Source organism: Poecilia mexicana, unplaced genomic scaffold (genome assembly GCF_051168715.1).
Source record: "Poecilia mexicana isolate PSO_F unplaced genomic scaffold, ASM5116871v1 scaffold_21, whole genome shotgun sequence".
Lineage (NCBI taxonomy): Eukaryota > Metazoa > Chordata > Actinopteri > Cyprinodontiformes > Poeciliidae > Poecilia > Poecilia mexicana.
Genome location: NW_028263390.1, coordinates 21287987 through 21306379, shown reverse-complemented (window position 1 = coordinate 21306379; position 18393 = coordinate 21287987). Strand labels below are relative to the sequence as shown.

Genomic DNA, 18393 nt, shown 5'->3' with positions numbered 1-18393 from the left:
TGACAGTACAGTACGATGAATTTTACACACATGGTTTAACATGACATGTTTTATTATGAGTACAGTAAAATGTATGTTACACAGAATAGTATAATGTATTCAACATAGTGTAACATGCTACGTTCTACTGCAATAGAGTATAGTGAATGTGGAAGAAATAAGAAAAAAATGTTTGATGTTGAGGTTTTACATTTTTATTGAAACTTAAAATCAATGAAACACAATTTGACATTACATGAGACAAACTGACAGCGCTGGGCTCAGCGTTAATCAAATTCCCTTTGAAGTTGATGAATGTCTGACTTCAATCGTCATATTAGTCATCTGCTTTAGAAAAAGATGAAAAAATTGTCACTAACTGGATATTAACTCATCAGTGTATTCATTCATGTTTGCAAACTCATGTTAGATGAAAGAAAATCTTAAAATGTAGGTATACAATGCTTCCTACTAGATATATATCATTTAAAGTTAGAAAATAAAAATCTTTTACTTCAGAAAAATTTTCAAGATATTTTTGAGTATACTTAAGCGAAAATTCACAACTGAAAAACAAATTGATTTATGTAGCTAATCGTAGCTAAACATTTACAGCACTGAAATGTTCAGTTGCAACAAATCACAAAAATCACAAAACCAAATTGTCCTTCAAACTCATAAAGCTCCATCACATATCAGAAACCTGATTGTTTACTGCTGATCGTACAAGACTTTTTCAAACCAGATTCTTTTTTTAAACTATTCTTGCCATTTTAATGCTGCATTGAACAGTTGTTAAACTCAGAAAATGTTGCTGAGAAAACGAGCAACAGCTTGTGTTCTTTATGGCCCAATTGGTGACAACACTCCTGTTAGCATGACTGCAATTCATTAACCTGATACCTCTGACCATTGTTTACAACTGAACAAACCTTTCTGATTAGAGATTAAATATCTTCAGAAAACCAAAATGAAGACCAGTTAACTTCAATGTAAACACTTTTAATTACATACATAACTTAGACATATTTTGTATTTACTGTACCTCCAATAGAGTAGACAGAACATTGTTGCACGTTGCAGTACTCCCACGTGTTATGGATGTAACACCATGGTTGTTTTTCGTTTCCCAACACATTACGACAATAATTATTGTCTAAACCACTGAAAAAGATAAAAAAAAGCAACTTTTGTTACCAAATATTATGTGTAAATAATGCCACTAACGCATATAAAATAAACTTTATATTCATCAGTTGAATTTCTTTCTATTATAATAAAAATATTGTCATTTTTTAACATAATAACTTATTCAACTATTGTTCTGTTTATTGAGAGTAGGTTGTGTCTCCTACCTGCAAGGGTATAGTTCAGGTGTATAGGAAGTTTCCGACCACCTTTTGCATTTATTACCATTCTCAGTCACAGAAATTGTGCCGCGGTAGTTCTTACCATTACCAGTTATACAGTTCAGCTCAGGAATGATAGCAGGAGGCACTGATGCTAAAATAAGAAGAAAGTTGGCAAAGCTCACTGTTAGAAAACAAATGCATATATTCAGACTTCCTTTATTAATATTTAGCTCGATGGTATATAACAGATTCCGTCTAAATTGAGTTGGCTGTATCTACAGCTTCGCCTTTCAGTCAAAATCTCATTCGTCCCCATTGCAGACATTGTTCTAACTTGACTTTGTGGCAAGTCGACTCACAGTGAGCCGAAGCTTTCTTTATGTGTCTGGGCAGAGATTAGGCAGTTATACATAGAGCAATTTAAACATTGTTTCACAGTGTTGGTATAATGTGTAAAATTTGTTCTAAAATTTCTAGAATGAATTAATGAAAATCTTTTTTCAATCTGATTTCCATCTGTTGTAACACTCTTTTTTTTCATCATTTAGTGTAGGTAACATGAAATTACAAGCACAAGTGAAAGCATCAACTGAAACAGAACGACCTACAGCAGCGGGGGATGGCGCAATAATCCCATCTTATGGCTGGATCTGTGGTGTAGCACCACGGTAGGTGATCGTTACTCGGATTCCTGCAGTAGTTCTCATCCACAGTTTGACCTCCATAACTAAAACAAGGAACATTAAGATGTTTCAAAGGTTTAAAGGAGCCTCTTAAAAACAAAACTTTTAAACATGCTCAGTAAGTACTTCAAAAATATTAAAACGTTCAAAACTAATTTTGAACGTTTTAATATTAAAAGGTTCAGGTGCAGTCTTACACTTGATGTGCACTGTGTTGGTGACAATTATGGCATAGTTACTTAGAAAAAGTAACTTTAATTGGATTACTGACTACTCCTTGAAAAAGTAACTTAGATTACTGACTACTTGATTTGGAAAATAACTAAGTTACATTAAAAGTAACTTATTTAGTTACTTTGAGCAGCGGCTAACAACAACACTCCACCACTTGTGGAAATTACTTTGATCTTTGCTAATACTTAAGTGCAAGTTATTTTATAATAATAAAACATCAACAATGTATCTCCACTTATATGGTTGAACTGAAGAGGAGATTCTTTTAATGGTTAGAACAGTACAAAAAAAAAAAAGTTCGTAATTTCTATTGTGTTTCTATTGTCTGGAAAACTCTAAGAAGGATTTTAAAGCCCCCACCGCTCCCCCCAGCCTCCAGGTTCTGAGTTACGCCCTGCATTTGTGGTTAGAGCGCAGTGTACAGAGCTCCTCCTGCGGCTCCACAGCTCAGATGTGCCGCTGCACAGATTTGTGACACTTAATAATTATAATGCCGTTTAGTTGCACAACTTTACGGATTCGTTCATTCGTGGCTGTTTCACGTTTATTGCACTGTTCATATTAGTCTCGATGTTTGCAATTTTCTGGAGCGCAACGCGAAGTTCGGCGTCATTCACAGCAAATATATTAACTTCATAACAAAGACACAGCGGGATGTATCAGAGAGAGCCTGACTAAAACTACCTTAACGACGGACAAATTCGGGGATTTTTTAATGAGTTTCTGCTTATTTCCAAGCCCAAATGAGTAACTTCACGTTCAAAAACGAGCCCAAAAAGCGCAACCCGTAACTCATTAAATTTGCAAGCGACTTTAAAAAATATTATTAAGAAAATGGATGGATAATAATTAATAAAGCCAAAAGCTGTTTATAATAATCGGTCTTGGCTTGGTGGCAGAAACTCAAAATAATTCCTGCTTTTCCACCAAGATGATGCGCATCTCCCTCCATTGTTTATGTTTCTGTCGCTGCTGATACTGTCCCATAGAGACGTCGGTCACTCGACAAGACGAGTAGAGGAAATACAATTAAATTCCAAAAGAAAATAGTAATGCAAAATGATTTCGATAAGTAACTGTAGTCTGACTACAGGATTTGAAATAGCAACGCGTTAGATTACTCGTTACTGAAAAAGTGGTCCAACATCAGTAACGTGTTACTTTGGTTTGTGAGGGGTCTCTGAGTCCCAGCGTTGGCAGGTGAATCCCGTTTGTGTCCAGGAAACGTTTCCTCTGTAGTCCTCACCGTTGCAGTGCATACACTCCCCTGTCATTTGAAACAAACATGCAGGATAAACATAGAGGTTTGAACTTGTTGCTCAGATCTCAGTCTTGGGCAAACAGTTATGGGACATGGAAATTATTTCCAATCTCCAACGTGTCTGCAGAGAAAGGGTGGGCAATGATGCCAAAAAATATCACAATATATATATCTAAATTCCTCAATAATGATATCACAGACTATATTCCACATTTTTCAAATATGTGACTTCAATACATAAATTTTTACTTTCCTTTATATATATGGTCACCAGAATGAAAACTATGCTTATATATAAAATCACACAATATGTTTAGTGTGTTGTAGACAGTATAAAATAAATAAACTAATTTTGACCAACACAAAAACTGTCTTAAATCATCTATGTAAATAAAAAAACTTAAATACACACAGCTAACAAACTGCTGTGGCTCAACAGATCATTAGTTTTACAATATATTAATATGTTTTTTAAGAACTCCAGCAGTTTGTACAAACTACTGCCAGGCCCCCACTCATCTCCAGATCAGTAATGAAACCCTCAGACATTTGATCCTGCATATGTGGGTGAACAATTAAAATGCATGATCACAATTTAAGTGTGCTTTAAATGTTTTCATGTGATTGCATGATGTCAATTCAGCTGGTGGAATTAAACCGAATAAAAATTAGATGTACTTGTCATTATTTTAATTTAAAACATATTTATTTTGAAAAGGTTTCTTTATGAACGCTTTTATCATCCATATAAAAATTGTATTGTATATTATCGAAATTAGTTTCATTCAAGTTTTCTAAAACCATCTAGATATTTCCCCAACATACTTTCATTATATTCTGTGTTTAAACAGCATTAAATCCAAATAAAGTGTATTGTTTAAATGGAAATCAGTCATTTGGTGTCCATTAGTTCAGAGCCACATCTTTTAGATTTTTTTTGTGTACGGCCAAAATAAAGGAACTTCCTGGCTGTGCTCTTTGGAGTGGCATTATTTCATTCAAATTAAATTGAAACCATGAAATACTTTGCTTAATTTATACCTGAAGCGAGGATGTCATTGCAGTTTGGCAAGCTGCAGTACTCCCAGCGTGTTTCGTCGTCAGTGGTGTAACACCAGGGTTTCTGTCTACCATCAGGGTTGCGACAATAGTTTTCATCTAAATCGCTGAGAAAAAAACCAACAGATTAAACAATTGTGAAACAAAACCCATTAGAAATCCAGTATAAAAACTTGATTGTTTTTCTGAAAACATAAGACGTTCAACTCAATTATATTGACTGGAATGCCTTATTTTACTGAAAACTCTTATTCTAGTCCACTCATTGCTTCTGGCTCCATTATTCAAATTATTTCTCTTACGCTTTTGGAAACCGCTCTGGCACAATGTCTGGATGGTAATGTGACGTTTGAGCTGCCCACTTCTGGCATGGTTTACCACTTGCCGTTACGCCAACTATGCCGCGGTACGCCTCACCACGGCCAGTGATGCAGACCTGTTGAGGGTTTGAGTCTGAAAGCAAAGACATATGAAGGATGTACTCTTGACAATATTTTTTAAACATTTGTTTCTGATTTTTTGGTTTTGTTTTTCACTGTTGGTTTTACCTCAAACATTACGTAGTTAGTGTACAGTTCAGAGTACAGATCTCCTCTGACTGTGTTTTTGCTCAAGCCTAAATGTTCCAGATGACCAAACTATTTAAATTGAGACAAATGCTGAGTAAATGCTAAATTATCATTTCATTAATTAAGAAAAAAACAACCCAAATCCTGTAGAAATTAATACTTGACTGTGGCAACAAAATCATGTGTTGATGATAACTGTGATTATTTTACATTATGCTTAATTAATGTCATGCCAAGTCTGGGCATTGACCAAACCACTCCAAAACCTGTCTCTAAGAAGTGAACTTACAGCTGAACCCAGGAGTCTACATACACTATTTAAAAGGACACATGCCTTTTTCCCACACTGTCTGACTTTAAATCAGAATAAACATTTATCGTCTTAAGGCCAATTTGAATTACCACATTGTTACTATTTGTTAAATGCCAGTAAACTGTAAGACTTGGATCAAGGATCAATGTTTGCTAGAAGCCAAAGGCACCGAATTTACAATAATTTCCCTGTGGCACACAGAGGGTCACTTATATAGCCCGTAACAGAGATCTGTATTCGTCCTCTGAGAAAAGCAGAATGTGATTCAGTTTCAGAGACAGAGCATTAGAAAGCACTGGATTTGGTCAATAGTGAAATGAATGGCATTGAAATCTGAGGTCTTACTGCAGGGAGGTATGGAGCAATAATCCCATCTCTTGGATGGACTTGTGGTGTAACACCAAGGTCGGGAATCTCCGTTTGGATTTCTGCAGTAGTTCTCCTCAAGAAACTTGTTTGGAAAACTTTTGGAGACAATTATCAGAACAGGTTTTTAAAGTTTAGCTCAGCTACAGAAGTACAGAATGATCAGAGTTAGCTATTTATTGTGTTTATAACAATGAAAATTTCCACCATAGACCTACACTTTAGGTGTATAACCATGACTGTGAGGTTCCAAGGAGTCCCAGCGCTGGCATATAAAACCATTTTCAGTAATGAAGGTTTTTCCTTTGTAGACATCAACTCCAGGTTGCATACAGTCCTCTGTAGACATGTAATACAAACACACAGCAAAATCACATCACTCATTTCAGTCGTTAGTGTCTAAGTGCTTTTTGAGTAAATCCTCAACTGCATTTAAAAGGTGTATGGAAAATAGTAACGTGACCAAATTATTGGTTAGTACCAATGTGTTTGATTGCTTGGTACTGACCAATTGCTTGTACCAACTGGTTAGTACCAATGATGCAATCATTGGTTAGAACTAATTCTTTGGTACTAACCAATGACCACTGGTTAGTATCATTGGTACTAGTACCAATGATACTAGTACCATAAATACTTCGGACAATAATCCGAAACAGAAAGATGAAATGGTCCAGTCAAAGCCTAGACCTAAATCCAGTTGGTAATCTGTGGTGAGAATTGAATGAGAATTGATGTCAAAAGATGTTCTCCATCCAGCCTGAGTACCAATGGTACCATTGATATCATTGGTACTAGTACCAATGATCATTGGTTAGTATCAAGCATTTGGTACTAACCAATTAATTGTACCAACTGATTAGTACCAATAATGTTATCATTGGAAACGGTACAAAAAACATAGATTTTGTGTTTTGCAGTGTATATGGATGAAAATAAAAATTTGGTACTAACCAGTTGGTAAAAGCAATTGGTTAGTACCAATTCCTTGGTACTAACCAATGATGTCATCATGACCAATGTACTCGTGTAAAAATAATGTAAAAAAAACTTTTTTCCATGTGTAGCATGGATCCAAAAAGGTCCATGCTACACATGGAAAGATAAAATGAATATTTACATAAATATTCCATATCTTTAAAGCACAACTTCAATTTCTTGTAGACTCTCTGTGATTAATATCTGTTTCATAATGTACAGATCACACAGGCTGATCTCGCAAACACATGAAAATGGTGAAATATGTCCCATTAATCATTAGAATAAAAAAAAGATCAGTTATGTATTTGTTATATGATTGATATAGAAAACAGGATTACACAACGAGTCCTACCAGCACAGCTGGGAATATCGCAGTGCTCCCAGACGGTATCTGGATCACTGGTGTAACACCAGGGTCCTTGGCTTTTCGAATCTGGATTTCTGCAGAAGTTTGAATCCAAGTCTGCCAGGGGGTAGTTCTCTGGTTTGAACCTACAGCAGCCAAATTGACAAAAGTTATTTCCAAAGTAAGTTACTGAGGAAAAAAAATGATAATGTAGTAATGTGGGACGACATACATAGGATTGTGAGGGGTGTCTGCGTCCCATCTCTGACACAGTTTTCCTGATTTTGTTTTTGCTTGTTTTCCTCTGTAATGTGTCCCACTTTCTTTCAGACACTCCAAAAGAAAATCTGGATTATTAAAAAGGGAGCATTTAGGATTTATCCCCCCAACTAGCAGACATAATTAAGTTGCTGTGTTAGAATGCCTCGTTCAAACATCACAGATCTTATCATACAGACTAAATGTTAATAACTTTGGCATGAAAGCAAAAGATATTTTGAAAATTAAAGACTTACCAATTCTTTCATACAGAATTGAGCTGGCTCTGTGGACAACAGTCCCTGTTTTTGAATTTGATGCTGTTGTCCAACACTCATGATCCTTTTCCACATATGCGAAAGACCTAAGTAAGAAAAGACCCAGTTCAGCTTTGATGAACTTCTCTGAGTGAAGAACTTGTAGTGGGAACTTACTTGCATAAGAATGATGTTTCATTGTTGCACTTGGCAGCACACTCAGTTACAGATTTAACTGAATACTTTCCTCCTTTTACCGAGACAACCATCGCTCCTTCAGTTTTAGAGTAGCCCTTCACCTTGGCATCATCGACTGGAAATGGATATGAAAACATTTCAAATGTAGATCTGCAGCATATTAATGATAACATGAATGATAACCAGTCATGGTCAGGTTTGGGTCTGCAATGTTATTTGAAGTATAATGGCTGCAAACAATAAAACGAGAACAAGGCACTTCAACAAGTCAATCTGATTATTTATAGGTTTAATTTGTTTAATCTTAACTTTATGAGTGGATTATTTCACTGTTTCAACTTTTAAAGTTGCATTTCTGTAAATAATTCACACAAGACAGGAAATTCCTGTTTCCGGATTACCTGTGTGTCTCACAGTCCACAAACAGGGAGCATCCAGTTCATGACATCAGTTGATTTTGGGCAACATAGCCATTGCACAAAATGTCTATGTGATTTGAAAATGGCAAGAAGCCACTATAATTTAAAAGTAATCAAATGTAGTTTTCCTTATGTGGTACAATAATCTAATGCCAGTTCAACTCCTTAACATAATCTAAACATTTTTGACATCATGAAGTTGCAAAGTTTAATCCAGTCAAAGAAAATCAAAGAATTAAAGAAGTTACTTATTCCATAATGTTGTCTCAACTAAGATTTTTGTTCTTAAGTAAACGGGGTGACTTTGAAAAGTGGGGAGTCGCTGTCTAGATGTTCTGAAAGACTTTGAGTTCATACCAAAGTAAGTACATGAGAGCCTTTGTTCTCTCTGTTTATTTTAAATTCTGTCTCTGTGATGTATTTAAAAAATGTTTCATTGTTCTTTAAGTCTGTTTAACAAATGTACCGAGTTGCTTGCTGTTTGCAGCATCTGCTTGCATCTGGGTTTGTAATCAGTCTGCAGGTCTGAATGTCTTATTTGCAGATTAGCATCTGTAAACCTCACACACCAAAATAATGTTCTAAATGCCCAGTGTCCCAACCATTGTAGGAAAACTGGGAATCATGGATAAAATTTTCCAACCTGAGTTTTTCTAGTGTGCAGAAAGATGCAGCCTTGCTCTACCTTCAGCTTTGCCTTGGTATTTGTAATTCATTTTAAAGCAAAACTATTACTCACATGTTGCTTCTGGTTCAGGGGAATTCGAGGTGTCTGCACAGCGAGACACATTGCAGTACTCCCAGCGAGTTTCAGGGTCAGTAGTGTAACACCAGGGTCTCTGGTCTTTCCCAGGATTACGACAAAAGTTATGAACCAAGTGGCTAATGACAAATAGCAACAAACCAAATTAAAATGAACCAAAATAAATACTGTAAAAACAAAACAGTATGTATTAATCAAGTTCCTTAAGTGGTCATGTTAAAGAAATGTGAAAAAAGTAAGTTTGACAAAATTAATTAGATTGCATGTGACAAATTCACAAATTTTGTTGTTTTTTTTTGTAGTTGCAGCTCCATTTCTTTCAGTGCAGAGGCTTTGATCCAGTCACTCACATTAGTCCTTTCAGTTCCAGTGGTTTCTCTTACCTGCAGGGGTAGCTTTCTGGTGTATAATCATGCCTGTGAGGCGTTTGAGACGCCCACCTCTGGCATTTTTTACCAGATGTAGTCACAGCAATGGTACCACGGTAGGATTCACCATTACCAGTGATGCAGCTCAGCTCTGGCATGATAGATGGAGGCTCTGATGCTGGAAATGGAAAACAGTTTGCTGAACTCAGAATAACTACGATAAATACAAACACCAATGAACGATTCTGGTTATCTAGTATTTATTTTATATGCGTTTGTGTGCTTATATGTTTGGCCCTTTTTTCCATTTTATTTATTGCAGATTAAATAAATATATTTTTAATTAAATAGAATAATAAGAACTACTGCAGACTTTGCAGGGTAAAGAGCCGTTCAAAAAAATGTGATCTTTATTGACCTACCTTCAAACATAAGTAAAGTACAGCAACTTACTGCAACGAGGAATGGAGCAATAATCCCATCGTCTAGACGGGCTGGAGGTGTAGCACCAGGGTCGTGAATCTGCATTTGGGTTTCTGCAGTAGTTCTCCTCCAGAAACTTTTCAGGAAAACTAAGAAGATCAACACAGACACAGCTTTTGTGTGTGAATGTGAGCAGTGCATACACCAGAGTTATTGACAGTGCTAAAACCCTCCTTCTGGCTCTGGTTGTTTCTGATTGAGAAGGGTCTTTGGATTGGTGCAGAAGTTGCCATAGCAACACGCTATAACAGGCATGGTTCAGTTTGCCAGCAACTCGTTCAGCTTGGTTTGTTTTTGTTCAATACAGGGACCCAAACATGAAGTAACTAGATACTTCAGCCAATAAGCTTCTCCCGGCTTAATGGGGGAAATCCACAAGATAATATGTTAATAGGCTGAGTGTTTCCACTCCCCCAAACAACAATGCGCTGCCGACTCAACTTACTGAGTAATCAAGCCTAATTCAAACACAAAGTTCACTATTTTAAAACCTCCAAAACTGCTGCTGAAAGCACCGATTCTGTTCTTAGCCTTTTTAATTTCTATGTACTTTTAAAACAACCAATCCAGCATCACCATCCATTTTCCTTTGTGCTGATTGGCTGAACTCTGGGAAAAATGAAGATATTGGTTCTGCTGTTGTGCATATTAATTCATATTAAAGTATAATAGGAGTTTGAACTATTAGTTAAGGAGCTATTTTGGAGGGGTCTCAAATGTTCACCAATTTTAGTTATTAGTGGACAACTGTGGTCCCTAACCTTCCTGAATAGCAGGAGTTCACTGTTGTAGTGAAGGAAAAAAATGTTTAAATCTACTTCTGCACAAACACTGAAATTTGAAGGGTCTTCCTTACACTGTGGGGACAAAGCCATGATTGTGAGGGATTTGAGAGTCCCAGCGCTGACAGGTGAAGCCATTTTCCGTTACAGAGATTTTTCCTTTGTAATCTTCTCCTCTGCAGTGCATACACTCCTCTGAAGATGCACGAAACAAAGAGAAACACAAAACAAAAGGATATTTTAGAACATTAATAAGCCCCTAGTTAATGTATTTTTTAAAAGATCTCAAAAAACAGTTGATAACAAAACATATTTATAAGTTCAGCTCAGTTGACTGGCTTCTAAAGAACAACAGTCACTGTCCATTTTAAGATCAGATATGTAGTGTATTTTCTGTTGAGGAGCCTGATTATTTGCGATATACATAAATGAATGAATCGTACCGGTGCAGCTGGGTATGTCACAGAGCTCCCAGACGGTTTCTGGGTCAGTCGTGTAACACCACGGGCTCCTGAGAATCCCAAAAGGATTTCTGCAGAAGTTGGACTCCAAGTCTGCAAGGCGATGTTCCTGTGTGAACCTTGTGTGTGAAAAAAACATTGAGGAAATACAAAAAATTGTAAAATTACAGTATGTAAACACATACATTGCCTTGTGAGGAAACATGGCATCCCATCTCTGACACAGTTTTCCTGATTTTGTCCAGTTCACTGTTCCTCTGTAATCTGCTCCTTTTTCATTAACACACTCCAGGAGATATTCTACACAAAGCCAAAAGAAGATGTGTCCGAAAGAACGTCTTCAAATATCACCGATACTACACAGCAAAACAAGTAAAGATAAAATGACACTTGCTGTTTTTTTCATATAAAACTGAGTTCCAGTTCTGCACAACAGGTCCAGTTTTAGAGTTTGATGCCCATGTCCAACATTCCTGGTTCTGCTCCAGATACGCAAAAGATCTAAAAATGAAAAATAACAGATATAAAATTTGGAAGAGTTGCAGGGACTGAATAAGCTTGGTCGTCAGTAGGGAGCTTACTTGCAAGTGAAAGACGTTTCAGAGTCACATTTGGCAGCACACTCAGTCACAGACTTTACTGCATACTGGTTTCTATTCTCTGAAAGCACCATTGTCCCTTCTGTTTTGGAGTAGCCCTTCAATGGGGCTATATTGTCTGAAAAATACATAATTAATAACAATAGTAAACATAATTTATTACTTTCCACCCCATATGGCAGAACCAAAATATATTTATTTTCCATATTGTGAAGTGCTTCTACTTCTGCGTTATCCACACAGATAGCCTATAGTACAGTAAAATATTTATGATTTTACTTATTTTGGTTCACATAATGAGCCACTGGCGATTTGCTGACAAGAATTTAAAACTATTTTCATCCCTGCAGTGCTCCCACAAATACACTTGTGGGAGCAAGTGTACTTGAACTTGTGTCCCAAAGAGTACAAGCATACTTTGTTGCAGAACTCACTGTCGTAAAGTTTGTAAATCAGGTTGTAAATCAGTTTACCTGTTGAGTTGGTTTGATCAGCTTGCAGCTCTGAGAACAAAGAATAAAATGTCAGCAGGTTTTAGAAAGGCAGCGTACATTCAGCTGGTACAGACATGTTTATGGTAAAAGACCTGCATTTTTATAGAGCTTTATCAAGTCCAGAGGACTTGAAAGCCCTTTAAATTCAGTTATTTAGCTGTGGCTACATTGTAAACAGCCAATAAGAAATCTGAGAGAAGCTGCCATGCCCCACCTCTGATCACCAGAGGAAATAAATAAAAAAATCATGTAGTGAAGGACACAAGAACGGAAATCTCGTTTCAGGATGAAGATTTGCATTTTGACTTTTTGATTTCTGCAATAATTCTGAGGATCAAGGTAATCTTAGTTACTGTTGGATTTTTTGCTTTTTTCCCATTTTTAATTGCAAAAACTTAAGTAGATTATTGTTACTTCCCTTTCAACCAAACTGCATTATTGCATTCCAAAACTGTGACTTTGTGAGATTTAATTAAATTAATTTAACTTACCGCTGTAAATCGAATGCAGAGTGTAAGCACAAATATAATTGTATTTTATATGGTAGAGAAGGAAGAAATATAGTTTAACAGAAAACTCAATTGTCTTGAACAAAGCTAAAATAACTCCCACCGAATTACATAAATGAAGATCACGTAATATGACTTTAGTGACTTTTGTTGTGTCCTGTCACTTTAAAACAGCTGAAATGAATCAGTTTACCTGTTGAGTTGGTTTGATCAGCTTGCAGCTCTGAGAACAGAATAAAATGTCAGCAGGTTTCAGAAAGGCAGCGTACATTCAGCTGATAAAGACATGTCTATTGTTAAAGGTTTGTATTTTTATTCCGCTTTATCAAGTCCAGAGGACTTGAAAGCCCTTTAAATTCAGTCGTTTAGCTGTGGCTACATTGTAAACAGCCAAGAAGAAATCTGAGAGAAGCTGCCATGCTCCCCCTCTGATCACCAGAGGAAATAAATAAAAAACTAAGGAACACAGAAATAGACAAACCTATAAACAACTCCAGTGAATCAAGATCCCAACAATTTGTCAACAGATTTATTTTTTACTGACTTATCTACTTTTAAAAAATGCTGAAATGCAGATTAAAGGATTTATGTTTTATTATTTCATGCCTTTCGTGACTTTTAAACAAACTACATTTTTAAACATACATACCTTGTTTTTCCGGATTGGTATCATCTTGACAGAGGTTTCTGGATATATTGATGACAGCATTATGGAAGGATTGGTCAGTTGAAAGAAGATATAAATGATTTTCAGTATCTTCAGAAGCCATGTTCCTCAGATGGTTAATGAAAAATTCATAATGAACATGTCTTCCCACACCTATAAAAATGTGCTCTGTTATAGTACTGATCTAAGAAGAAGGACTTGTTGGTAATGTGTGTTTCATTAACTAATGAAACTGAATCATCCACACAGAAAACAGATCTTACCAATAGCATAGATCTCGATTCCACTGTCTTTCAGATTCTGTGCAGGTCTTTTTACGCTATCCAAAGAAACTCCACCAGTGGCCAGAATAACTTTCTTTTTTGCGTCTGGACGCATCCCTGCACTGGGCTGAAAGTTGTGTTTAAGGACGTGATCCAGAGCTGCTCCTGCATGTGGTAAAGAAGAAATTCAGAAGGTAAAGAGACGTTGTAGGAATGAGCATAACATGTCTGGAAAAACATAATCCAGCTGTATGACTGGAATTTGTGCTCACAGCATCCAGAAACATCCAGAAACTCTAAACTTCTTACATAGTAACATTTTCTCACTGAATCTAGTCTATCATAGATGTAGAGATATTTAAAAACATACATGTGTGGCTACTACATATTTGTGAGATCAATGTGTCACAAATTTCTGTTAGAACATATTAACTTTTTCCAGCAGCTTCTTTGAGGCTCAAATTCTGTCTGATGAAAATAGTGGTGCTGCGGGCTCCCCCTCCAAAAATGAAAGAAAATCTCAAGAGTAATCAGTGACTTCTTCTATTATTACTCAGCTGCTTCGTCTTCTAATATTGTTCCTGCCAGAATGACAGTAGAAAGTCGACCCAGGTTAGACTCTGAGGGAAAAAGCTGAGCCACTGTGTCAAAAGGTCCAGTTTTGAGTTGTGAACCACTCAGATCCTGAAGTCCCAGAACTCCAGAGACCCTTGATGTGGACTTAATAAGATACTGACCTATCATTCCGAATCTATCCGATTGTCGCTTTACATTAATGGCCTCCAGCAGGGACTGCTTGTTATTGTGGCTGTTCAGGTTCCACTTAGTGTGTGGAGACTCACCGAACTGAGTCAAACCTACAAAAAACAGACATGAATGGATCAAATCAAACAGAAACTTTTAGTAAAATATATTAATAATATTGACAAATAAAAAACATATTACATACACTAAATTTACTCATTACACAACTTTTGTCTAAATGATAATGCATTACCTATTTGCACTTTGCTGGGACCAATGGGAAGGTTCTGAACTATCTGGTATATAAACGATTTAATTCGTTTAAAGTCCCTTAAGCCAGTCCTCAAAGAGCTGTCCAATAGGATCACAATGTCAACTTTGGACGTTTCACACTGAGATCCTGAAAGAATAAAACAGTTTTAAAGTTATGTGAGAAATTCTGCTAAAGCTCAGGTTTATTTATCTTTTTGACATATGGCCACAGTTTTGATGATGGGACTTAAAAATGAATCATTGACCCAAGGATCAACAATACATTGGTCCAAGTGAACATGATGCTAATTTTATTGTCAAATATTTTGGTGATAATATCAGTTGAATAAACACAAGTTTTCCTAACTTCTTTCTTATTGCACACCATCATGATACCACCTTCCGGAAAATACTATTTAAGGAATGTTTTTGCGAAAGGATTTTGGCACCTCTCTAGGTCAAATTGACCTAACTCCCTTCCTTTCCCATCTCGTGTGAGCGCAAGGTTGGATCAAATGTAGCTTGGGAAGGAAGGCTGTTTGGACAGATAACAACAATTTGAGATAAATTGGCCTATTCAGCAATTCGGAAATGGAGCAGATGTTGAGTAGATGAGGTCACGAATATTTTAAAGGTTGTCCAACACCCACTAACCAGGATCCTTCGCAAATCAAGGGTAGGAACACCATTGGTCGAAACGTTCCAACTCACATCAGTGAAGATGAGAGTGTATAAAAAAGGGTGATGTTAAGAATACAGGGAGATTTTTTGTTGAGACTTCGGAAGATTTTTGAATATTGCTGTACTTATTTTAAAGGTTTTATTGGTTCTAGTGGCCTTTATTGGATAGTTAATTGACAGGAAAGTGGGAAATGAGAGAAGGGGAAGACATGTGGCAAAGGTCGCCAGGTCAGGAATCAAACCTGCGACAGCCACATCATGGACTAAGGCCTCCATATGTGGGTTGTGAGAAACCCCTGCGCCACCATATCAGTAATAAACATGACATCAGATATGAACATCAGTGGCATGGAGAGTCTATCCCACTGCCAAAGTATTAGCTGTCATTTGAAACTGCAATTTTGCACATGTTGATGTTGCGATGGCAAATATAGTTTGATATATTATGCAGCTCTAGATCACTCTGAGCATCAACATAGTGGTTGCCACGCTGCCTCCATAGATGTTGCCCTGATGCTCCTAGCAGAACAGTAGAGTCCTGTAATGGCATGCGAAGAGTTAACACAGTTCATTGGCTTCATTAGCAAGACGCATATTTATGTGGGAATTTTACAAATACATAGCAAAAAACTCAATTATGTTGAACAAAGCTGAAATAATGTCCATTGAATTACACATAGATCTCATAATATGACATTAGTGACTTTTGTCCTGTCACTTTAAAAACAGCTGAAATGAATCTGTTTACCTGCAGCGTTGTGAGGCTGGTCAGCTCGCAGCCCTGACAACAAAGAATGAAATATGGTATTAGGAAGGTAATGTACTTTCAGCTGGTACCGTCATGTTTATGGTAAATTGCCTGCATTTCTTTAGGACTTTATCAAGTCCAGACGACTTGAAAGCTCTTTACATTCAGTCATTCAGGTGTGGCTGCATTGTAAGCATCCCTGACAACATCAGAGAAGCTGCCATGCACCACACTTTGGCTTTCACTCTTCATTTAGCAACTATTTGACTTTTATTTTGACTAAAATAATCACTCAGATATTTTTGCCTTACCAGTACAGATGAAGGCTCCCAGCAGAAATGCTACCTTGTAGAAGTCCATGGTGAGGACCTCACACCTGCTGTTCATTATTTCCACTCAAACATCCCTGTAGAAGGGTAAATATAATGTATTGGATGAATAGGGCAGTTCAGATTTTAGCCAATGGTTGGCCTGACAAGTAACTCAAAGAGCAACAGTCCATAGTCCTTGTTTATATATTTTTCTTTCCAGTAAGTGAAGCTTTGCTATTTACACTGTCAAAGTTTGATCCATTTTTAATCCATTTTTAATTTCTCTCTGACTAACTTTTTGTCTCATGAGTTTAAACAGCTGTAATTAATGCAGGTGTGGACAGATAAGTGGGAAAACTTTTTAAGAAATCCTTTATGCATCAATAACTTGTTTCCTTCGCTATAGAAAATCCAAAATGATATCAAGAATTGTGTAACCTTGTTTTCTACAGTGATGCAACAGTAATGCTGGGAAGCCAGTGTTTGCAGAGATTGTCATTGACCCAGTGGAGTTATACATTAAAAATAAGGCACCAAATAAAGGAGCGCTTGGCCAAAAAGAAAATAATTTGTATTTGGCTAATAATTTTACTTTTCTCCAGCACATTTGTTAGAAACAAGATGGCAGGACCCTCTTTGCTCATGCCAAATGTAGGAGCTATTTCTCCATTTTCAGTTATATCTTAGAATTTAAATTTAGTTTCTTCTTATTTTTTATTTATTTTTTAGTTGATTTATCATTAGAATTTTTGTTTGATTTGTTATTTAGAATAAGTTCTTTGATTAGTAATTCACTTAGTTAATTTCAGGTTGGGATGTGGGTATTTCACGGTATAAATAGGTGGGTCTTAGGTAGCTTATTATGCACATGGGTGGTCACAAGGTTTTTTACCAGTCGTCAGTCAGAGAACAGGTACAGGAATCAGAGCAGGAGAATCCTGTGAAGTCTGTAACCTTTTGCCTGAACTATGAAATAAAACAACCAAAGAACTCCATTTTGACTTTTTGATCCTTTGTGCTGCGTAAACCAGAATCCACTGTGCATCAAGTGACTATTTGAGTTGGATTCACTTTTTGTTTTGATCACCTTTGAGTTTTTTCATTTTTGAATTTAAGTTTTAGGACAAATAGTCACTACACCAAATATCTTACTCTGCTGCTGACTCAATGACTAAAGTTAGAAAAAGAAAAGAGGTTGATATTTTAACAATTTAATTTAAAAAACACACAAAACCGCATATATGATGTTTGAACTGCTTTGTTGCTGAAATGTGCTGCACATGAACTCTACTTTTTGACATGCCCATTGGAGTTTTTCATATTTTGTGGTGGTAAAACAAGAACAATCCATGTTCTGATATTGACCAAACACAAAGGTGCATAATTTCTAAGTTTATTGAAAATTATTCACGCTTTTCAATTTTTTTTTCACAAATGGAAAAATAGCTTTTCTATATAATCTAGTACTACAAACAGACTTCTAATGATGTGTTCAGGTTGAAACCAGAGCATTTTATTACAATCTCAGCTGTTCTGCAGAAGCTTTCAGGGGGACTTCAGTCAAACAGCATCATGAAGACGGAGGAACAGCAGAATAAATTCTTTGCAGAACAAATTTTCACACTTGCGGCTCCAAACATGTTTTTCGCTGGATTTCGGGGGAAGTTGCTGTTTAAATTATTGCAGATTCCCGTTATAAATTCAATTAAGCTAAAACCTAATTACTAATCCTACGGGAAATTAAATATTGTAACTCAATGAATCCAAAGTTTTTCAGAGTTGTTGTAGATGCTGATGGCTGTGAGAAGGAAGGACCATGAAAAGAAATTGTCCTAATTTTCTTGATTCTATGAAGAATCCTTCTCTGCAAAAGATAATCGCTTTGACATGAAAAATGTCAGTTTATTAATGCTATCCTATAAAACATTTTAAAATGTTTTATTTGACATGATAAATATAAAGCATCTAAAAGAATGAAGATTAAAATAAGATA

The 18393-nt window shown here is 36.3% G+C and overlaps 1 protein-coding gene across 1 annotated transcript; it reads right to left on the bottom strand.

The window, feature by feature from the left end:
- Positions 1 to 171: 171 nt before the first annotated feature.
- LOC106911177 (apolipoprotein(a)-like) lies at positions 172 to 16477 on the bottom strand. Its single transcript, XM_088002133.1, has 29 exons — positions 16401 to 16477; positions 16090 to 16122; positions 14662 to 14808; positions 14402 to 14521; positions 13665 to 13829; positions 13384 to 13554; positions 12928 to 12957; positions 12205 to 12234; positions 11714 to 11849; positions 11527 to 11633; positions 11318 to 11432; positions 11115 to 11251; positions 10746 to 10866; positions 9860 to 9978; positions 9422 to 9584; positions 9015 to 9157; positions 7836 to 7971; positions 7659 to 7765; positions 7376 to 7490; positions 7150 to 7289; positions 6035 to 6155; positions 5796 to 5914; positions 4871 to 5021; positions 4551 to 4675; positions 3410 to 3515; positions 1940 to 2058; positions 1335 to 1482; positions 1025 to 1143; positions 172 to 327 (listed from the first exon to the last, which is right to left on the bottom strand). Exons 1-29 carry the CDS (start codon positions 16474 to 16476, stop codon positions 317 to 319), a joined length of 3330 nt encoding a protein of 1109 aa, XP_087858259.1. The 5' UTR covers position 16477; the 3' UTR covers positions 172 to 316.
- Between the last annotated feature and the right edge of the window lie 1916 nt (positions 16478 to 18393).